This window comes from Tamandua tetradactyla, chromosome 19 (genome assembly GCF_023851605.1).
Source record: "Tamandua tetradactyla isolate mTamTet1 chromosome 19, mTamTet1.pri, whole genome shotgun sequence".
NCBI classification, from domain to species: domain Eukaryota; kingdom Metazoa; phylum Chordata; class Mammalia; order Pilosa; family Myrmecophagidae; genus Tamandua; species Tamandua tetradactyla.
This window is the reverse complement of record NC_135345.1, coordinates 50,462,663-50,487,279: the sequence shown is the minus strand read 5'-3', so window position 1 is coordinate 50,487,279 and position 24,617 is coordinate 50,462,663. Positions and strand designations below refer to the sequence as shown.

The following is a 24,617-nucleotide window of genomic DNA, read 5'->3' as shown; positions in this document are numbered from 1 at the left end:
CTTTTGAATTCTCTCCTTTCCCACTTTGTATTTGTGTGTGTGTAAGCAACTTTTAATTGGACTGTTCTATTTAATTAGACTGTTCTATTACTTCCACTAAACACAATCCCAGTTAGCATGTTTGGCAGCATAAAGTTGGGCAACAACTAACAGAACTTAAAATGTGGAATTTGGCTGAGCAGGGCTCTCAGGAGGACCCTGCTTGGTTTAATGTTCTGTTGTCTTCATCCAGTTCTTTTTTTTTTTTTTTTTAACTTTTTTATTGTATGATATAACATATATACAAAGCAAAGAAAGAAAATAGCAATAGTTTTCAAAGCACTCTTCAACAAGTTGTTACAGGACAGATCCCAGAGTTTGTAATGGGCTACCATACCATCATCTCACACTTTGTGTTTTGAATTTGATGATGTCCAAGAAAGTTTTGTACCCTGAGATTCTTTGCTACATCTGTTCCAGGAACTAGCAGACAGAGAAATTCCAAATGCCGTTGGTTGCGTTTGAAAGTGGAAACCATGTTTTGATCATGCCCCACTGAGCTCAGCACATGTCGGGTGATCAATAAGTAGCATGTAACAATACAGAACAATGTCTTCTCATAAAGTGTGAGATTCTTTGAGCTAATAGCTACAATCTGGTCTTTTGGGAAAGGCCCCCTACAGGGCTTAGGGGGATTTTCAGAGCAGTTTGAAAGAAAAACGAAATTAGGAGGTGTTCTTAGGAGGCGACCTAGAGAAGACAGCAATGGACCAGAAGTACTATCTTTCAACACAGAAAGTTGAATATCTTGCTGTGAACTTTTTGCTCTGTATTATAGATCCTCAGGTTATGTTTGGTTTTTTTATCAGAGATGCAACCTTATTTAATATACGCATATTTTTTATTAAAATGGAGTTAGCCTTATGTTTAGTAAAGTTTTTTTTCCATCTAGTTCTTTGACTGAAAATTATATAGGCATCAGAAGAGATGTCCTGAACTTGTTTTCCTTCTTATTTTTTAAATGATAGAATCCATGCTTCCTCTGCATTTCCAAAGCCTGAAGATTTTGCTTTGAAATAGTAGTTTGCTTCAGCAAGAACAAAAGTAACAAAATTTAATTACCTCTATTTTACAAAAGTAATGTATCTTTAGTTAAATCTAAAAGAAAGTTTAAAAAATTAAGAAAATATATTTAACATTCATCTAAAATCCCATCATTTGGACTCGTGTTAACATTATGGTTTCTGTCAGACCAATCATCCATGTTTCTAGAATGAAGAAGAAAGAAAACTGTGGACATGGTTTGTCCAGGAGAAGAGTTGCTATGAGAGAAGAAAGTCAGGAGTTCTGAACTGATCTCGAATGTTGGGATCAGAGTTGAAATTCCTTGCATAACTGAGTGTCTTTAAAAACATGATCAGGGAATACAAATTCTTCTGTGACTTGCTATTTTAATTTATTTTATATATATATATACATATATATATATATCTCACATTGTTCCATGTGATTAAATAGCTTTCTAAAGCATCTTTCATAGAGCAAATTTAAATATTCTGTTTCTTCTTCCATAACTTTTAAACCAGTTATCTGTTGTCAAATGTTTAGGCAATTTCTATTTTTTGAAAATTATAAACTAAGAGGAGATATATAACTCTGTATATAAATCTATGTTTGCAACCATGATTACTTCTTTAAGATAAATTTCTGGAGATAAATTACAGTGGCAAAGGTATACATGTTTTAAAGATTTTTTTGTACAGCTCTGCCCAGCTGTGATCCAAAACGGTGAGTACCATCTTCTATTCCCACCTGCTGTGTCTTAGAGTGCCTGTTTTTCCACATATTTTCCAAAGTCACAAATGCTTTCTTTCAGCCTGTAAATATTAGTAGCTTGCTTTCATTATAATATACATAATACACATGCACACACACTTATATGTATGTATATGTAAGTTTAATTGTATGTACATGCACAGATAGAATCATTACTTACAGGATACATTTTATCTTTTGAATAAGTTACCACGTCATATCAAGTGAGTTTATAACTATACAATTCTGATGTGTCTGCTCCTAAATGCCATTGTCTTGACTTCCCAGGTGTCTGTATGAATATCACTCACAGCCAATGTCAGATGCTGCCATACCACACCACGCCAACACATTTCTTCTCGATTGCCCAAATCATGGACACGGAGAAGTTCCTCAAGTTTTTCATGTACCTCCACCGCCTCAGTTGCTATCAACATATCATGCTCTTTGGCTGCAGCCTTGCGTTTCCTGAGTGCATCAATGATGGTGACGACAGGTATTTTGGAACCCAAATTACTCACTGATAAGATTCAATTGTAGCACAAGTGTCTGAGAGGGACAAAGTAATCCCCAACTACCATCTTTCTTTTTTCTTGTTGTTACAGGAGAGAGAAAAACAAAAAACAAAAATGAACAACCCATATCAGCCGTAGCTGGTTGCAATCCTTTTAAACTAGAATTTTTTTTAACCTTGAATAATTTTAGTTATGGGAAGAAATTATTTAGTATGTTGGACTGATGCTATCAGCTGGGATGCTCAGTAGGTCTTTTGGTTAGGGTGTGGCAGAAAACAGACAACATACACAAATGGGGGACTGAAGGAAGTTTAATGAAGAGAATATTTTTGGATTCTCCACAAACAAGCAATGTGGAGGCACTAGTGACTAGTGGTGGGGGTGGGGGTGCGGTTCCATCCAAAGCTTGAATGGGAAAAGAATAAGTGGCACCCAGAGAAAGGACAGCCATGAGCAAGGAGTGTCCCACCAGGCATTAGGACCTTAGGTTAGAAGCACAGCCACTGCCAACCCTGCAGTCTTGCAGCGGGAGAGAGGAAGGGATGAATCCCTGTCCTCCTTCTCTACCTGTCCTCGCATCTGCCAGTGTCTCTCTTTGAATGTACTCACACACAACTAAAGAACGATGTGCACAAAATTGATGTGCTTGCAATGGGTGAGATCCAGAATCTCATCTAAATATCATTAGCTCAAAAGTCCCAAATCTCATCATCTAAATCATCTGAATGAGACTTGGGTGAGACTGTGGGTGGTTAGTCTAGCTCAGCACTTGGACCCAGAGCAGGGCAAGGAGGGCAAAGAGTAGCTAGAGGACAAAAAAGAGAATATCCAATGCAATATTAAATAGAATTAGAAATAATTTTCATCTAGTGTACACAATGAAAAATATGTCATGGAGTATGCTAAGTACACTTTTTTCATTTCAAAGCATATAATAAATACATGTTCTTATGTAGCATCAGTATTTTCTGGATTAGATTGTTAAGACATTTTCAGAATAGTAATGTTTTGAATGAACTGCATTCTCATGTTCAAAGAGGTTTCCTGTTATTTGAACTGATTTAATTAATGTGGAAAATATGCCTTGAAGAGGGCAAAGCCATTCATTATTTTAACTGGAAAAAATGTAGAATAGAATCTAAACTGTAGAAGTAAGTAAAGAAGTGTTAACCGGCACAGAAGTCAGGAAAATGTTTCACCAGGACGAATTGTTAAAGAGAGAAAAACTGTTAAGTCTGCTCCATGAGGTAAAATATGGGATGGCAGTAAAGAGGCCCTTTATGTGTCTAGAATGACAGCGGTATGGTATGGTAGTTTTCTTGGGCTGTGGTAACAAATTCCGCAAACCGTGTGGCTTAACACAACAGAAATTTATTCTCATAGTTTTGGAGGCCAGATATCCAAAATTTGGCAGGGTTGCACTCTTTTCAGAGCTCCTAGGGAAGAATTCATTTCCTTCCTTTTTCCCTTTATGGTGGTTCCAGGCAGCTTGAGGCATTGCTTGATGTGTGGCCATTCTCTGTCAGCATCTTCACATTGACCTTTTCTCATTGTGTGTCTCTGTCTTCTCTTCTAAAGATACTTGTTATTGGATTTAGGATCATCCCAAACAATCCAGGATGCTCTTGCCATCTCAGGATCCTTAATTACATCTGTAGATAATCTTTTTTTTTTAATAAGGCTACACATGCAAATTCTGGGAATTAAGACATTTATCATTTGGCGGCCACCATTCAACCCACTACTGTGATTGGGAGAGCAGGCTATGAGCCATGTGTCTCAGCCCCTTCATCTACAAAATGGGAACAATAGTTGCACATAGTTAATGTGAAGATTAAATGACATAGAGGGCTTGAAGTAGTGTCTTGGGATAAATATCAGCAATAGCTTTAAAGGAATAGCTGAAAAGGAATCACTTATACTAATGCAATTGGGACCAGAAAAATATTTCTTAACCAACAAATGCTACATAAGGAATGATTGCAAAAATGTAGAATAATATCTGGATTGGAAGAAAATTAGGTGGAATACTTAAGGTGCTGGAACTGGACTCTCGTTCCATTTCTGCTTCTGTCTATTTACATAATTTCAAACATTTCGCTTACATCTTTCACTTTAATTTCTCTACGGGCTCATGTGTGCACATAAATAAGACAGTAATAGAGCACATTCAGTTTCCAGGATAGTCTTTATAAATTCATTTTGATCCTCTTCCTTTTTATAATTCAGTATCTGTTCTAAGTTAAGTAGGTGAAAGAATTCTAATAATCTTCAGAGTACTTTTAGTTAAAATGAATATTTCTCCTGTCTGGTTCATCCTGAGAAGTACACTAGTATGAGAGTTTTCCCCTTTTTCTTATAATGAATAATAATTTATGGTTAATTTTTAGGCATCCTTTGTGTACTTATCCAATTTTTTAGTATTATGTTCATTATTACATTTAATTTTATATTTAAACTTTCAGAGTAGTGCTTCCTGTTATCATTGAGGGTGTGCATGGAATCTTCAAGCTAAATTTAATAAAATAAGTTAAGAAAAATGAAATGCATTGTTAAAAATAATTCCGAAGTCAAACATATTTTTCTTGCTTTTCAATGTTCTGAATCATGCATGATGCTAGTTCCTCTATGTGCTGATTTGAAGATGTTAAGTACCCCAGAAAAATCCATGTTCTTTTTCAATCTTGTGGGGGCAGACCTATTGGATGGGGTGAAAACTTTGATTGGATTGTTTGCATGGAGATGTGACTCACCCAATTGTGGGTTGGAACTTTTGATTAGGTGGAAATGTGACTCTGCCTAAGTAAGGTGGGTCTTAATTAGTTTACTGGAGTCTTTAGGCGAGCTCAAGGAGATGGAAAGAGCAGAGAGCTGATATAGACACAGATGATTAGAGATGCTTGGCATGTCATTAGAAACCAGAGCCCAGCAGATGTCACCATGTGCCTTTCCATAAGCAAGCCAAAACCTGGAATTTTGCCCCAGAGAACCTAAGCAAGGACCCACAAATGCCTTGAGAGGATGCTACTGGAATCAGAGACACAAAGCAATGAATAGGGAGCAAGGACCTCAGATGCCAGCCATGTGCTTTCCAAGCTGATGGAGAAGTCCTGGATACCATTCAGCCTCTCTTCGAGTCAAGGCATATATCTCTGGACACCTTAGTTTGGACATTTTTAAGCTTTTAGAACTGTAAACTTGTAACTTAATAAATCCCCTTTACAAAAGTTGATCCATTTTTCATCTATTGCATTCTGATAGCATTAGCAAACTAAAACAGATTTTGGTACTAGCTTTTTATATGGATAAGGGGAAGATTCTGGATAAATAGTGAAGAGATGACTAGGAAAGGTCTGGATTGCTTTGAAGAGACTCTTGGTAGAAATGTGTACTCTAAGATACCTCTGATGAGACTTTAGACAGAAATGATGAATGTGTCATTGCAAACTGAAAGGAAAGGGAACCTTGCATTAAGGTGGCAGAGAGTCTGGCAAAATTGAGTGCTGGTGTTGGATAGAAGGTAGAATTTGAAAACAACGAATGGGATATTTCATTATGGAAGAAATTTCCAAACTAAACTTGGAAAATGCAGCCTGGTTGCTCCTTGCAGTTTATAGTAAAATGTAAGAGGAAAGGGATAAATTGAGAACTGAACTCTTGGTGCAAAGAAACCAGAAATTCATGGTCTGGAAAATTTTGAGCTTCCAGAAAGTAAGACCCCAGAGAATAGTGCCCCATTTGAGGATTGAAACAAACACAGAACCAGCCAGCCAATTCAGAAAAAGCCAGAATTGGAAATGGAATTATCCAGAAAAAATTTATGGATGTCTCCTACTGTCTGATGGGTGGGATCCCTGTATACTGCATGGAAAACTTACACGTTTCTTGCGAGACCTTTTGAGACCTGTACAAATGGAACCACTGCCAGCCTGTACTAGAAGGGACAGAAAAGGGAAAAGTTGAAGGAAAAGCTGCTTCAAAGAAAGAACCATGGAAGTTAAAGTCTGAAGTCAAGAAATTTCAGGCCAGAAGAATGGACCTACCCATCCACTTGGAAAGGGTGAGTTTGCATTGGAGATAGGGTGGGCAGAAAAGTGTTGCCACCTCTGGCTTCAGAGATGCTAGAACACATTCTTTGGGGATTGGGGAGAGCCTTGCTACTGCACCATTGTTCTGAGGGAGTTGAATGTGTGCTTCAGAGATGGCAGAGAGCCCTGGTGCTGCCCCAATGCTTGGAGAAGGTGGAGCTGAGAAAAAGGTGATTTCCCCATTGTTCTCCAAGCTTTCAACCCTCACCCCAATGTTTGGAAAGAACAGGGTCACTGTATAAGCCTTTGGAGAGGATGAGAGTACTGTTCTCTGGAGCCCTGAGGAAGATGAAATGTCATTCTGTAGATGAATCTCAGACTCTGAAATCAATGGAGCTTGCTCCGTAGGTTTCCAGAATTATTTGGGTCCAGTGAATGCTTTCCCTCTCAATTTTTTCCCTATGAAAATGGAAATGTTTCTCCTTTGACTGTCCTATTTTTGTATATTGGAAGCCGATAGCTTGTTCTGAGTTTCACATGTCAGCAGCCAGAGGAAAAGTCTTGCCTTAGGACAGACCATGCCTGTAACTGAATTTGATGAGATTTCATACTGTTTTTCACTTGGAATGGTATTTTCATTGTTACTGAAATGGTTTAAGGCTTTTGTGATATTGTGATGGAATGAATATATTTTGCATTAGTAAAGCTCATATCTTTTAGGGGTCCAGAGGGTGGAATGAACTGGTTTGGAACTGTTATATACCCCAGAAAAGCCATGTTCTTTTTTCTAATCCAAACTTGTCAGGCCGGACCCATTATTTAGGGTGGAACCTTTGATTAAAATTATTTCCATGGAGATTGACTCAGTTGTGAGCATGATCTTTTGATTGAATTACTTCCATGGAGCTGTGGTTTGGGGCAAACCCACTTGTGGGTGTGACCTTTTGACTATAAGGAGATGTGTCTCCACTCATTCAAAGTGGGTCTTGCTTATTTTACTGGAGTCCTTTAAAAAGGGAGACATTTGGGAAAAGCACAGTTGCTTCAGAGCTGACAGAGACACAGACATCTGGAGATGCTTGGTGTGCCAACAAAGAGAGCAGATGCCTAGACATGGACATATGGAGATGCAGAGCCCAGCAGACATTGCCATGTGCATTCCCATGAGATGCTAAGCAAGCCAGAACTCAGAGTTTTGACCCATGGAAGCTAAGTGTAGGACCACAGACATTTAGAGAACAACTAGAATCAAGAGCTGTAAGAATGGAACTTGGAACAAGGACCAGCAGGCTCCAGACACTTGCCTTCCCATGTAACAGACATAGTCCTTTCTTTGGAGTCAAGATATCTTTCTCTGGATGCCTTAGTTTGAACATTTTTAAGGCCTTTAAACTATAAACTTGTAACTTAATACATCCCCTTCATAAAAGCCATTCCATTTCTGGTATATTGTTTTCTGGCAGCATCAGCAAACTAAAACACTCTACTATTCAAATAACGGAAACTTCCCTTGTATCTATTACTTGAGTTAATAGTTAATAACATTTAAAATTTAAATTTTGGAAGATTATAATGAGATATGTAAATGGCATAGTTTTAAACCTGATCCCCTTGAGGTGTTTAATATTCATTAACTATATTATATATTATAAGAATGAACTTTAAGAGTTTCTAATTAAGATTGTAGATGCTTTTAATGTATATGTATAATTCGAACTCTACTTTAGGCTATTTGAAGTAGAGTATAATCTATATGGATTCAGCGAGATATATCCCAATATTTACAGATGTAACTGGTAATCCATTTGGAAAACCACCAAAATACGTGGTTATAAAGAATAGCTTAAAAATATTAGCAAATAGCTAGACATAAATTTACAATTCTTGAGCCAGGAGAATAGTAGAGATTTGTGGATGAATTTTTGTTACACAATATAAATTTAAAGCATCTGCATTTGGAATAGGAAGCAGGTATTGCAGCACGTGCTTTTCATGTATGGCCATCACCCTTTCCCATATTGTTTAAATAATAGGCCTGTGTGATGGTTAATTTTATACATCAGCTTGACTAGGTTATGGTGTCTAGTTGTTTGGTCAAATACTGACCTTTGTCTAATGTGGAAATATTTTTTAGATGGGATTAGCATCTACAATCAGTTAACTTTAAGTAAAGGATATTACTCTCAGTAATGTGGGTGGGCCTCTTCTAATCAGTTAAAGATTTTAAACACAAATAACTGGATGTTCCTAGAAGAATAAGGAATTTTGCCTCAAGACTACACCATCTACTCCTTCCTGAGTTTCCATCCTAGGGAATTTAGATTCAAAATTCCAACATCCCTCTTACCATAATTTCCAGCCTCTGGCCTGCCCTACAGAATTCAGACTTGCCAGCCCCCACTATATATATACATATATATAAGATAGAGGCTGGAAGAATTTTGAAGTACAGGACAGTAAATCTTAGATTGCATCGGAGAGACTGTTGGTGGAAATATGGAGGTTAAATGTGCTCTGGTGAGGCTGTAGAAAGAAATAATGAAAGTGTTATTGAAAACTGGAGGAAAGGCAATCCTTGTTATGAAGTAGCAGAAAACTTGGCTGAATTATGTTCAAATGTTGGATAGGAAATAGAACTTATAAATGATGAACTGGGATATTTATATGAGGAGATCTCCAAGCAAAGTGCAGAAGGTGTGGTCTGGTTTTTCCTTCTGATTATAGTAAAATAAAAGAGGAAAGAGATAAATTGAAGGATGAATTGTTAGGTAAAAATGAATGAATACTTGATGATTTAAAAAATTTTCAGCTTGTGTTGTGCTATGAAAATAGGGCCAAGAGTGTAGTTAGGTAGCCATTGCTAAAGAGATTAGGTGTGTTACTACTCATGATTATCATGAACCATCTAGGAAGAAGCCAGAAATGGAGGTGCAATTATGGAGAAAATTTCTGTAGAGGACCTTCTTGTCTGATGACTTGGATGCCTGTGTAGTGCCTGGAAGATTGGCAGATTTTTTGAGAATTTTATATTGGAATAAACACTGCCATCCTTTCTGAAGGGAATAGAGAGAGATGAAATGAAGGAAAATGGCTCCAAGTGTGAAACTATAGATGCCGAGGTCTGAATGGAAGGGACCTTCTTGGGTCAAGTAGGTGGGGCCATTGCTTCAGTGTTTAGAGTGGGTGTGATCACAGACCTGCTGTTAAGAGAGGGTGGAACTGCTTCCTTAGCAGCCTGGAGGAAAGAGCTTTGAGTCACAGATTATTCTCAAGACCAGAAACCTAATGGAATTTGCCCTGCTGGGTTAGGACTTGCTTATGACCCATGACCCCATTTTTCCCTTCAATTTCTTTCTTCTGGAATTGGAATGGAATGTCTATCTTATGCCTATCCCATCACTGTATTTTGAAATGGATGACTTATTTTATAATTTCACAGGTTCAAAGATGGAGAAACATTTTATCCCAGGATGGGCTATAAACATACCTGATTTAGATGAGATTTTTGGATATGTATGTCAATATTTACAATAGAGATTTTTGGATATATAGTTGATGCTGGATGGCTTAAGGCTACTGAGATGTAGAATGGAGTGGACTGTTATGAATTGAATTGTGTCCCTTGAAAAGATATGCTCAAGTCTTAACCCCTGGTTCCATGAGTGATCCTATATGGATATAGGATCTTTGAAAATGTTATAAGTTAAGATAAGGTCAAACTAGATTAGGTTGGTTCTTAATCCAAAATGTCTGGTGTCCTTATAAGGAGAGAAGAAATTTGAAAAGAGTAGCCAGACATAGAGGAGACAGACATAGAGAAGATGATCATAAGACAGAAGCAGAGCTAGAGTTATGCCATGGATTGCCAGAAAACTACTTCCAGAACTCTACAGACTTCAGAGGAAGCATAGTCCTGCTGACACCTTGATTTCAAACCTGTAGAATCTAAAACTGTGAATCTAAACTTGTGAGACTGTGTTGTTTTAAGCCATCCAGTTTATTTTGTTTCAGTAGCCCAGGAAACCAAGATGAACCAATGGTATCAAATCTAAAATGGGTTAACTCAGCCTGGAAGTTAAGTTGTCTTTTCTTAAAGATACTCATGAAACCCTGTTGCTCATCATGACTCATGTCTTCTAATACTTTAAAGAGAAGTTCCCATGCCTGTGAAATGTGGGCTTAACATAAAGAACCTGATATATTGCTTTTGACAATTTTCTTCAGAATATTGATTTACTACTAAGTCCTTAGCAGAAATTCTTAATATCTAGGATAATAAAATAAAAATTCTTTATCAAACTGGACAACTAGAGATTAAAGACTATAACTCAATCCTGGGTACTACAGGACAGTTTCCTCATTAAGTGGTGTACTCAATCTTTATAGTATTGTGGTAGTGTCCAAATGTGTTTCCTCAAATGAACTTACAAAGCACTATACTTTTCCCAAAATCTATATTAAGTTTGTTTATTGGAGATTAAAAACGTTTATTCTAATCTGGGCATTGCAGAGAATGCTTTTGAGAGTCTTGGGACCTGATAAAACCTGATTCAAATCACAGTTCTGCCAGTTGCCAATTATAAGACCTTGGGCACTTTAGTTAGCTTTCTTGATACTCAATTTCTTTATTTCTAAAATGGAAATAATAATACCCACTTCATAAGGTTATTTGTGTGCCTCTCTATGCATATTAAATAGTATGTTTTATATAAAGTGCTCCTACATGGTCTACCATCTGGAAATGCTAAGTGCTCAATAAATAGTAACTACTATTATTGATGTAATATTCAATGATGGTATGTGGATTTCTTAGAGGATATAAACTGCATTGCCTCTTTCAGAAATGCAGGATTTATCTTTTCACTCATTCTTTCTACCTTCTAATCCATTCTCCACCTTGCTGCCAAAGTGATAATTTGAATACACAAATTTACCATGTCATTCTCTTGCTTCTACTCTTTTAAGGACTTTCCATTAGCTAAACTACTTGCCAAGCTTTCAAAGCTCTCTCTCTGCTTCCCTAGCATCTTTCACCTTGCTGTAGTCACACCTGACCTGGATTAAGAATGGGCGGTGTTGCATCTCTTGGAAGCAACTTAATCAAAAGTCCCACCCAACCATAGGTCTGCCCCCATAAGATTGGATTAAAATAACATAGGCTTTTCTAAGGTGCATAACAGATTCACACCAGCACACCCCGTATCAAGCACAGTACTCAGCACTTGGTAGGTGCTCCATAAATATTTGTTGGAATGAATGAATGAAGAAATGAATAAACTCTTCAGTTAGAGAGGCCTCCTAAATGTCTAGGTAAATAGTTCAAAACATGTTGATTATATAGTTGTACATTGTTTTGTATGTATTATAAAAAGATTGAAGTATTATAGTGACTCGGCTGATATTGCCAGACATGCTTTAGTTCGGGTGATCAGCTGTATCACAGTTGTCTTTTCAACATTAGGAAACACTGATGTTCTAGTCTGCTCGTTTGCACTACATATAAAATAATAAATAATAGGTGAGGTTTCATTTCATGAATCACAAAAGGATCAAAATGTGGGCAATACTAAATCTGATAATTCCAATTATTTTTATTTTACAAACATGTAAAACTAGAGAATTACCCCAGGGAAGATCAAATCTTTCTGAAAATGTTTTGTCATGTTACTGTTTCAGGCAAATGTATCTCATTGAGCTCAGTGGAGTAGTTTGTTTACTTTTCTCCTCAATAATTCATTGATATCACATGGATGTAACTAGAATATAGAAATAATATTCATGATTCATTTTATTCAAAGGTCTGTTTTAAAGGCATCATTTTGTGATGTGTGAAAATCAAAACAGCTGCAAAAATAACTTTAAAAAATCACAGCTTCTTTTGCGATTTGTTAATCCTCTATCTCATGAGCCCTAAAAGGATGCCAAATATTATTGAGAATCATGATCATATATGTCAGAAGGGTATGAATTTTATATTCTTTTTCAGGGGCTGTTGTTGGTTTTACATTATTCACACCCATCTTAATTCCAGCTGTGTTTATCTGCTAGTGTTTCTGAAGTTTCTCTGTTTTAAGGGTGACAGCCTACTATTGGCATATAAATCAGACACTTAATCTGTAGGGTTTTCATTCATAGAAATTTTATTGATGTTTTCTGCTTACATGGAAATTACTTGAAGGTTGAATATCACATGTAGAACTTGCTGGCCTGAAGAGTAGAGCTCATTAGAGCAGGGAAAGCCTAAGCTCTTATACAACACATTAAGTTGTGAGTTAAGGGGTGATGGTTCTATTCCCAGCTGGGCTATTGACAGCTTTATTCCAAGCAAGTGAATGAATCATCCTTTGCACATGGTTCATTTACTCCTTCAATAAATATTTATAGGACATTGATTGTGTATACTAAGGATGCAATACTGTCTCCAAGTTCCAGTAACTGCTCCTTCCCCTTTGAACTAGGGTTGCCAACAGCTCCCTGCTTCAAACTTTCATACTAACCCTATTGGTTTTTTGAAGTCCTTTCTACACCGTAGTAATTGGCCCCTTCATTAAATGCTCTGCAGTGATTCTACTTTAGTGGAATCTCCTTTCTTCTGGAACCTAACTGTTACAAATGATAAACCAGACAGTTCTGGTACCTCACAGTTCTGGTACCTCAAGAGTTTTAGCTGATGTAAGCAAAAGAATTACTTCTCCCATTATCTCTCTTCTGATGTGAGGCAACAAAAAATATAAAAATCCGCTTGCAGAATTCTTCATTCCCTTGTCTGTGGAGCTAGGAACCAAGGACACCTCTACCCTGCCTATCTATATCCCACCTAAGCCTGACCTCTTATGAGGTCTCTTGAGGTCACCAGAATGTGTTGACATAAAGTTGATGCTCTTGGCTTTCATAGAGAGAACGAACCATCTGTGGGTTTTGGGCATTTTGTCTGTTTGTTTGTTTCCAGCCATGGTGATGGATTTATGATCCTGTGTTACCTGGGGCTCAGGTTTGTGAGAGAAGGCCCTCTAGGTGAGGCATTTTAGACCACTGGGCTGAAGTTACAGCATCTGGCTATGAAATCTCCTCTGTAGGTTTCAATTTCATCACAGTGTAAGAGGAGGAAGTGGTAGTAGATTATTTTCCTAGTTGCTTCCAATACTAACATTCTTTTCATGACTAAGTCAAGTCTGCAGCCTCAGGGGTTGCCTTGATCATGACTTCGTGAGCATTGTTCAATGGACAGCTCAGCCTGATAAAGACAGATTGAGAAATACATATTAAAAAAAAAGGATTGTGTGTGTCCCATCAATGAATAGTTCATTTAGTTCAGTGACATGTTTCTGATTAAGGGAAGTTTTATTAGTTATCAGTTGTGTGTAACAAATCATCACAAACTCTGGACCTTCAAACAACACACATCTATTATCTCACAGTTTCTGTGAGTCAGGAATCTGGGCACAGCTTAACTGAGTCCTCTGCTTTCTAGATCTGTCACAAGGCTGTAATCGAGGTGTCAGCCAGAACTGGGGTCTCATCTGAAGACTTAACTTGGAAAAGATTCTCTTCCAAGCTCATGTGATTGTTGGAAGAATTTCATTTCCTCAAGGGCTGTTGGATGGAGAGCCTCAGCTTTCAGCTGGCTGTTGGCAGGAGGCCACCCTTCGTTCTTTGCCACATGGGTCTCCTCTATATGACAACTTGCTTCCTCTAAGCCAGCAAAGGACAGAATCTGCCATAGGACAGCAGTCACAGTCTTATGTAGTCTAATCATGGAAGTAACATCCCATCACCTCCCATTGTTTAGAAGCAAGTCACTAGGCCAACCCACACTCAACGGGAGGGGATTACACTGAAGCATGAGTACTGGGAGGTGGAAATCACTGGGGACCATCTTAGAGTCTGCCACCCACAAAGAGAACACTGTTTTTCATGAGTTTTAAATTCTGAGCTCTCCTAATATATTTAAAAGCTAGTTTATTTTTCAGAAATAAAAAAAGAAGACCAACTGCATTGTGGGATTCTGAATGGAGATCCTGGAACCAAAAACAGGGTATTTGTAGACTGGTGATTTTTGAATAGGGTTCTTAGTTGGTTGAAGGTATTACACCAATATTAAGTTCCTGGTTCTGATAATAATACTATAATCGTGTAAGATGTTAATTTGAGGTGCGGGTGGGTGAGGGATATAAGGAAACTTTCTGTGCTATTTTTGTAACTTTTCTGTAGTTCTAAAAGCAGTTCAAAGCAAAAAGTTAGGAAAAGGTGATTTATGAAATTTAAAAACCCATTAGCCATTTAAGCCTACTTTGTGGTTGTGGCTTATTCAAACAATTTAAATTCTATGTCCTTATCAGCACTTCTTTTAGCAAATAAAATTGATAGCTTTTTAATAGATAAATCACAGCATTTTTGTTAGGTAAATTCTATATACATATTATAGGTAGTATGTACATTTTTATGTATAAAATATTTTAGAATAGCCTTCTTAATGAAAAAACATTAAAAACTTCACTATCACTATATAATTGCATTATTTCTATACCAAATGCTTTAACAAATAATTATCAAGGTGGTGTAAGCATTTTTAACTTTTATCTTTAGTTGAAATGTGTTAGGGGTTTTAGCCCAACACCCAGTGTACTTCTCACATCAACTTAAAATAATCTCCATTTCTAAAATAAAATTCTGATAGCTAAAATTTACTCCTCCTTGTACTGAGGGCTGCTTTTTTAGTTGTCAGTTTCTTTGTTGCTTGGATATAGACACATATAATCCAAAATAGTGTGGTCAATCTCACTACTCTGTTCCATGTGATGAAAAACGAAGTACTTCAACCTGTGACAGGTGGTTGAATTGCATCCAGAACAAGAACAAATGGTCCCTTATTTCCCTCACTGTTTGAAAGGGCTGCTAATTGCTAATGCTCCATCACTATTTCATGTGTCCTGGCATAGCAATGTAAAGTTTATGGGTCCTGGTTGGTTACACCTCTTAAGAGAGCTATTCAGAAATAACCTAGACATTTTTTCTTAGGTCCCATTTTCAGAAGGGAGGGCTCATGGTATTTGGATGTCTCTGTATATTCCCAGAACAAATCTTGAGAACAGTGTCTGTTACCTTTTCAAATTTAACAAAGCCGGTAGGATTATTGGTGCTCCTTTGAGAAGCACTGTATCAAAGAATGGATTTTGATATACAGAATGTTAGTGATAAAGGGTTATGAAAGATCAGCTCTTCCAAACTCCTCACTTTTAAATGAGGAAATTGAGTCTGGTATGAGTGAACCGCGGGCCCAGATAAGACAGTGAACCTGCGAAGGTCGAAGGATGCTTTCCTGCAGAAAAATGGCCACAGTGAGTCAGTAACGATAAGGCAGTTTCTGGGTTACATTTTCAACTTTAGCACATGCAAACACTCTCCTGGGCCTCTGCATGAACCAATATGTGGGGTTGGAAATGAGGAAAGGCACGGGAAACAATTAGAAGGGTTGGGCCCCCGAGTATGGGTCAGCTTGTCAGTGATATTCCCTCTACCCAGGATGCAGAAATAATTTTTTCCCTTCAAATAGTACCTGGAATTCCATCAATTTGAGATTCATTTGCTTCAGCAAACAGTCTTCTAATGAAACAGGAAGCTCAGGGAGGGTTATGTGTCCATCTGTCGTTAGGTATGACCCTGGGTTATTTTAATCTGTTTTCTCTCTTTGCAAGCCTCGTTTAGATCAGCTGCACCTGGGAAATTTGAAGTTTGTAGGAAGGGAAGATGATGTTTTCGGCTTCTGGTAGGGGTAGTGGCTTCGGGTAGGGTGCTGGAGTGGGGTGGTCAGAATGGATCACAACACTGGGACCAGGTCAAGGAGTAAATAGGAAGGAAGAATGCCAAAGACAACCCTAGCCTGGTTTTAAAACTTGACTGTGGGCTGCCTCACACCTAGAAAAGAAAGCAGAACCTCTTTACCCTTTCCTTGCGTTCCTTGGCCCCTTTGACAATTACTATGATGCATTGCAGATTAATTAGGTTTCTGTGGAATGAACAGCCCAACCACCGTATATATAATTGTTCCATTGACAAAGTGCTTATCAAATCTTGAACCTACCTTGAGTTGTGCTTTTGAAAGAAATGACTTAAATGTAATTAAGTGTTCAACAGAATGGGTTCTTGTATCTATGTGTCTGAGCTTGAATTCTGGCTCTGATACTCACTTCCTCAGTGATCTTGGGCAAGTCTCTTATTTTGCTGTGCCTCAGTTTTCTTATTTGTTTATTAGTGAAAATAATAATAGTACCTATCATATAGAGTTATTATGTTAATTAAATGAGTTAATACATGTGATCCACCTAGAACAGTGCCTGTTGATGTGTAAGCAATTGCATAGTAACAATTATTCTATTTTTTCCACATTCGTTAGCCAAAGACCCAATTTTATTTGAGGAAATACAGTCTCTAACTCCAGAATAAGGTTTAGAAAGATGCACACCACAGCATACTATAATCAGACTGTTGAATGCCAAAGATAAAGAGAATTCTGAAAGTCACAAGAGAGAAGCAGCATGTCATGCATGAAGGAGCCTCAGTAAGATTAAGTGCTGATTTCTCATCAGAAACCATGGAGGCAAGAAGGCGATAGGATGACATGTTTAATGTGCTGAAAGCAAAAAAATTACAGCCACTAATTCTATAATTAGAATTATATTCTAATATAAAGCTAAGCTGCTTTCAAAAAATGAGGGAGCGAATAAGACAGTTCCAGGTAAACAAAAGCTGACAGACTGTCACCACTAGACTGGTCCTACAAGAGATGCCAAAGAGAGTTCTGCAGGTTGAAAGGAAAGGAAAATAGAGCATGAAGAAATAAAGAGCTGTGGTGAGGGAAATAACCACATGGTTATTTGGTTATTTATGGGTAATATAGATGCCAGTAATATTGTATTTTTGGTTTGTAACTCCACTTTTTATTTCCTGCAGTATCTAAAAGGCACATGCATAACAAGGAATGAAAAAAATCAGTAGTTTTGTTAATGTATAGACATGTAATTTGAGATAAGAACTGCAATAGGATGGGGGGATGGAGAGGTATAGGAACATAGCTTGTGTATACAAAGCTGATATCAAAACAAATGAGATTGTCATAGATTTAGGATGTTAAATTTAAGCCCCACGGTATCTACATAGGAAATATCAGACAATATGCCAACTCAGAGAAACAGGGGCACAGGGCCACGGAGAATGGGTTATTTATGCATAATGGGTGCGGGGCATCTGTTTGGAGAGATATGAGAGTTTGAGTAAAGGGAGGAGGGGAGAGTAGAGGAATAATGTGAAAGTGATTATTCCCATTGAATAGCATGCTTCTAGGAGCTGTTGAGATGGGAAAGTTCATATTGTATGAATATTGTATGTATGTTCTCAGAAATTAAATAGGTAAATAAAGAACAACTAAAGAGACAATGACAATTAAATGTAATATACCATGCTGAATGGGCTCTAGCAAGGGAGGAGAAAAGGTTTAAAGGGACATCATGGGGACATTGAAAATATTAGACTATAGACTGTAAGCTTTATATTAATATTAAGTTGATTAAACTTGTTAACTGCACTTAAGATGTTCTATAAATGAATATCTTTGTCCTTAGGAAATGTTCATGACTATAGAAAGTGTTCAAGGAGAATTATGCATGCAACCTACATTCAAGTGTTCAGAAAACAGATATATGGACAGATAGATAGGTAGACACACAGACAGATAGATAGAATGATATGGTAAGGGTGGCAAAAGTTAAAATTCGTAGATCTGAGTACCTGAGAGGTGAGGGATTTATCAGAGTCCTCTGTATGGGGTTCATATTCTTTTTGTGACTGTCTCTCAAGTTTGAACTAATTTCAAAATAGAAAGTTTTTAAAAATGTTAAGGTGATATTTTTCTTAGTTCTATAAATACCTAATACATTTCCCGAATGACACGCTCAGATGTCGTCTTCACATCAAAATACTTGCCTGGACCAATTCGTATTTTGTTATCCTAAAGCTCATCCTTTCAAATGCAAAACCTCTGTTTCCACATTGGCACGATCAAACTTAGTTACAAATTACCATTCGTTGATGATTCCGTGAGTAATATCAGCATTCTAAAAAATATTTAGTATTAAGCCAAACTTCTGAGAGAAAGGTCAGAAGCAATTGTGTCTGGAGGTAATTGCCAAGCATGCTTTTATATTTTTATATGTAGCAAAATCTCTCTCCCAAGATTCTCTTTTACAGACCTTGATCATTCCCATTTCAATTCAATGACTGGCATATTCCATTATATTTCTGTAATCTGAAGAAGTAAAATCAGGGTATTGTAAATGTGTTTGTTTGATCAAAGAGTTCATAAAGCACAAGCATTATGCCTTTGTATGAGAATAGGCAACATGGGAAAGCAGGTAGGGCGTGGCCTGAAAGACAAAACATCTGGATTCTGTTCCACCCTCTGCCAGTAAGAAGCTGCGTGATCTCGAGTCCATCTAGTGTCTCCCTGAGCCTGTCTCAAATGAAGGATTTGAATGAGATCCTTAAGGCTTCTGAAACCTTGTTGAAGGTTTCTTATGGATCTAATATTGTGTGATTCTATGAGATTTTGTTGACTCTACACTTGAATAGGCTTTGATTTGATGGGCATGTATATTGCCAGTTTCCTTAAAATCATTTGAAATGACTTTGCTAGATGACAGACAGGCCAGGGTGGGAGATGCTAGTCTACTGTTGGAAAGTAGAAAAAGCCACTGGAGTCTCCAAGGACACAAGCCAGTGACCTTGCCATTGCTGGTATACTAGTCCCCATGTACAGAACCAAGGATTCAAGACTGTTTGATTGCATGTCAGGTAAATAGCCTCCAGGGCATCATTGCTCCTACCATTAACGAGAAATTACTCGTATTTTTCTAATCTTGCAGAAGACAAACTAGAGATCTGAAAAGAAATAACTGTATAAGGCCTTCTGAGTTGCCACTTGTTTGACTAGTGTTTCTTTTTTCAGGAAGAGTGGAGAGGATAAGGGACAGCTTTTTGTTTGTTTCTCAGAGATATTGGCAAGACACTGAATTTCTCAAATGGGAGATAGAAAAATGAGAGTCACCTTTTTGTGACCTACTTCTGCCTTTCTAAATTAGGGTTTTCATCTCCTTGCTAATTTCCTTCATATGATATTAAATAGAGGTCTTTTATTGATTGATAAGTATATTCCGACACAAGAAATTTAAAAAATCATTTTGGATAAATGCTTCTACAAAGGTGGGTAGATAACATATTATGGAACTAGTTATTCTCTCTAGAATCAAGACAGTAGGATGACTGAAATCATCAGTACTGAGTGTAGAAATTTAAGTTATTTAATATAGTAAATAGAAATTAAGATCATAGTAGTAAAGCACTGGTGGTAACTTTTCTTTAATTTCATTATTTGGAGAGTATTCTCAAAAAACATTAATTTTCTCCTTTCTTTTTCTTCTAGTAATGTTATCCTGCCCTGCAGGGCTTTCTGTGAGGCTGCAAAGGAGGGTTGTGAATCAGTTCTGGAGATAGTGAATTTCTCCTGGCCGGATTTCCTCAAATGTTCCCACTTTAGAAACCAAACTGAAAGCAGCAACATCAGCAAGATCTGCTTCTCACCCCAACAGGAAAAAGGAAAACAATGTAAGTGTTTGGATTTCATTTTATTTTTAAAAGTTTCTATTGAAATATATCATTCAGACATGAATACACATAAACAATAAGGTATAGTCAGCAAATTTTAACAAAGTGAACAGAACAATTTAATCAGCACACAGATTAAGAAGTAGGATATTGCCAGTATCCCAGAAACCTCTTTGAGTTTCCCTTTCCAAAGAAACCTCTCACCAAACTTCTGTTTAGACAGTTTTGCCCATTTCTGAAATTAATGTAAAAGGAATTATTTAGGAGGCACTCTATTTGTATCTTCCTTCTTTTGCTCAACAGTATGTTAGATTCATTATGTTTTCATCTTGTTATGGGACAATCATTGTCTTATTGTATTCTAATATATGTCTACACTATATATTTATTGATTCTACCATTGATAGACATTTGAGTTGTTCCAGTTTTAAACTATTACAAATAGTGATATTATGACTATTCTAATATAGATCTTTGATTGGACATGGTTATGTATTCAGCCAAAATTTTTTTTTTAATGGTAGTGGTAACATATCCCTGACAGCTATGTGTGAAAGTTGCAGTTGCTTCAAATTCTCCCCCAAATGTTGGTATTGTCAGTTTTTTTAAAAAATCATTTTTAGCAATTCTAGTGGGAGTACTTTGTTATCGTTTTTGGGGTTTAAATTGCATTTTCCTGATGAATTTGATCAAATTTTCATTTTTTAATCTATTTAAATCAAGTCTTTTTAAAGTCAGGTATGTTGTCTATTTTTCCTCTTTTGTTTTCTGTCTTTTTGTTATTGATTTGTAGTTCTTTATGAATTCTGGATATAAGTTGTCTGTTGGAATATGTATTGCAAAGATCTCTTACTTCGTGGCTTGCTATTTCATTCTCTTATGGAATAGATACTTTTCATTTAATGAGTTCACATTATCAATGTTTTCTTTTGTGGTTCATTATTTTTTATGTTTTGCTAAAAAATCTTTGCCTATCACTAAACATAAAAGTTTTTCTTCTAGGAATGTAATTCTTCTGACATTCTAAGTTAGATCCATTATAATTCTGGTACTGAATTTTGTATACGGTGAGTTAGGGATTAATTTTTTTTGGTGTATAATCAATCAATCCACTATCATTTATTTATCTATAAGACCAGCTTTCTCCTTCTGCATTGCATTGTCACCATGGTTAACAATCAAGCGGCTATGTGTATATCTATTTCTGGACCATCTGTTTGCTATAGAATAAAACCAGTAACAAACTGTTGGGATTAAGATAGCTTTACAGTAAATCTTAATATTTCATGGGGTAAATCCTCCAGCATTGTTCTTCTTCCTAAAGATCATTTAGGCTATTTTTGGCCCTTTGCATTTTCTATATATTTTACAATTAACTTACAATTTCCAAAAATGTTATTTATTAATATTGGAATTGCATTAAATCTATTGATCAAATTGGGAAAAATTTCTTTACAAGATTGAGTCTTCCAATATGTGAAAATGATAAAATTGGTGAAACAGTATTATTATAATTATGTTATTAACTGTAGTCCATAGTTTACATCAGGGTTCACTATTTGTACTGTACACTATTATGGTTTTTCTAAGACTTTTATTCTAGGGACATATGTACAATGTAAAATTTCTCTTTTAAACCACATTCAAATATAAAATTCAGTGCTGTTATTTACCTTCATAATGTTGTGCTACCATCACCACCAACCATCATAAAAATTTTTCCTTTATTCCAAACAGAAATTATATGCTAATTAACATTAACACCTCATTCCCTACCCAGACCCCAGCCCTGGGTGTATTCTAGTCTGACTTTATGAATTTGCTTATTTTAGACTATTGCATATCAATGAGATCTACAGGGTTTGGACTTTTGTGTTTGACTTACTTCACTTAACATAATTACTTCAAGGTGCATCCATATTGTTTCATGTTTCTGAACTTCATTCCTTTTTAGAGCTGAATAATATTCCATTATATATATATTCATTTTATATTTTGTTTACCCAATGATCTATTGATGATACTTAGGTTTCTCCATCTTTTGGCAATTGTGAACAATGCTATTGTGAGCATGGGTGTGCAAATATCTGTTTGAGTGCCTGCCTTCACTCTTGGATATATATCTAGAAGTGGAATTTCTGGGTCATATGCTAAATTCTATACCAGAACTTTCTGAGGAAACTTACACAGCAGGCACACCGTTTTACATTTCCATCAACAATGAATGAATATTCCTGTTTCTCCAAAACCTCTTTAATACTCATTTTCTATTTTCTTGAATAGTAGTCATTTAGTGAGTGTTAAATGCCATTTCATTGTGCTGATTTGCATTTCCCTAATGGCTAATTATGTTGAACAATTTCATGATTTGTGGATATTTGTATACCTTTTTTTTTCAGAAATATCTGTTCACGACTTTTGCCCATTTTTAAATTGGGTTGTTTGTCTTTAATAAATCTATATTTAATGTTTTGAAGAACTACCAATCCCACTATCAATGGATTAAATTTCCAATATCTTCACATCCTTGCCAATACTTATGGTTGCCCACATTTTTTATTGTAGTCATCCTCATGAATGTAATGGGATATCTCACTGTGACTTTGATTTACATTTCACTAATGACTATGTTGAGCGATATTTCTGTGCTGGTTTTGAAAGGATGCATATAACCTAGAAAAGCCATGTTTTAATCCTAATCCCATTTTTTAAAGGCAGCCATTTCTTCTAATCCCTATTCAGTACTGTATGCTTGAAACTGTAATTAGATCATCTTCCTGGAGATGTGATTTAATCAAGAGAGGTTGTTAAACTGGATGGTGTGGAGACGTGTCTCCACCCACTTGGATGGGTCTTGATTAGTTTACTGGAATCCTATAAAAGAGGGAAAATTTTGGAGAAAGTGGGAAATTCAGAGAGAGCAGAGCAGAATGACATAGCCACTAGAAGCAGAGAGCCCACGAGCCAGTGACCTTTGGAGATGAAGAAGGAAAACGCCTCCCAGGGAACTTCATGAAACAGGAAACCAGGAGAGGAAGCTAGCAGATGATGCCGTGTTCGCCATGTGCCCTTCTAGCCAAGAGAGGATCTGTGACTGTGTTCACCATGTGCCTTCTCACTTGAGAGAGAAACCCTGAACTTCATTGGCCTTCTTGAACCAAGGTATCTGTCCTTGGGTGCCTTAGATTGGGCATTTCTATAGACTTGTTTTAATTGGGACATTTTCTTGGCCTTAGAACTGTAAACTAGTAACTTTTTAAATTCCCCTTTTTAAAAGCCATTCCATTCAATATGCCAGTATATTGCATTCTGGCAGCAAACTGGAACAAATTTCTGAGATTATTAGCCATTAGTCTGTTGTATTCAAAAACTTTGCCCATTTTTAAATTGGATTATCTGTTATTTTATTCTTTATGTATTCTAGACACAACTTTCTTATCAAATATGTAATTATCAAATGCTTTCTCCCATTCCATACATTGTCTTTTCTACTTTCTTGATGATATCCTTTGAAGCATCAATTTTGATGTAGTCTAACTTCTCTATTTTTCCTTTTGTCACTTGTGTGATTGTTGTCATATCTAAGAAACCATTGCCTCATCCATGATAATGAATATTTACTCTTACATTTTCTTCTAAGAGTTTTATAGTTTTACCTCTCACATTTAGGTCTATTATCCATTTGAGTAAATTTTTGTATACGCTATGAAAAAGGGGCCTACTTATAGTCCTTTGGATAGTATATCTAGTTTTGTAAGCACCTTGTGTTGAAAAATACTTTTTTTCTAACTAAATTGTCCTGGCACTCTTGTTCAAAATCAACTAACTGAAAAGGTAAAGATTTATTATAATTTCATTTTCTCACTTCTATTCCATTGTCTATCCTTATGCCAGTACCACACTGTTTTGATTACTGTAGCTTTGTAGTAAGTTCTGAAACCTGCAAATGTGGGTCCTTCAACTGTTTTGCTCTTCTTTTTCAGTATTGTTTTAACTCCTCTGGATCCTTTGCATTTCCATATACATTTTGAGATTAATTTTGCAGTTTCTGACTATAGCTAGCTGGAATTTTGATGTGGATTGTTTGATTCTGTAGATCAGTTTGAAGAGTATTGCCTTGCTGAAACTATTAAGTCTTCCAGTACTTATACATGGGATTCTTTTCCATTTATTTTGGTCTTTAATTTTGTAATAGTGAAAGTTTTATAGTTTTCAGTGTACTAATAAGAACCTTCTTATGTTAAATTTATTCCTAAGTATTTCATTATTTTTGCTGTTATTGTAAATGGCATTCTTTTCTTAACTTTACGTTTGGACACCTCATTGGTAAAACATAGAAATAAAATTGAGTTTTGTAAAATTGACCTTGCATCCTGCAACCTTGAAAAATTCATTATTAGTTATTATAGGTTTGGTATGTACCCTAGAAAAGCCATGTTTTAATCTTGATCATATTTTATAAAAGCAGCCGTTTCTTCTAACCCCTTTTCAGTACTGTATATTTAAAACTGTAATCAGATCATCTCCCTAGAGATGTGACTCAATCAAGACTGGTTGTTAAACTGGATTAGGTGGAGATGTGTCTCCACCCATTCAGGTGGGTCTTGATTAGTTTACTAGAATC

At 36.4% G+C, this 24,617-nt stretch overlaps 1 protein-coding gene across 2 annotated transcripts in view; it reads left to right on the top strand.

Annotated features, from left to right (window-relative positions):
* The window catches only part of CORIN (corin, serine peptidase), a 250,569-nt gene that overhangs the window by 74,230 nt on the left and 151,722 nt on the right, over window positions 1-24,617 (top strand). For both annotated transcript variants that reach the window (XM_077136786.1, XM_077136787.1), the window contains exons 4-5: window positions 2,083-2,290; window positions 19,812-19,993. In XM_077136786.1, coding sequence (XP_076992901.1) covers window positions 2,083-2,290; window positions 19,812-19,993 — 390 coding nt within the window. The remainder of the gene's footprint in view (window positions 1-2,082; window positions 2,291-19,811; window positions 19,994-24,617) is intronic.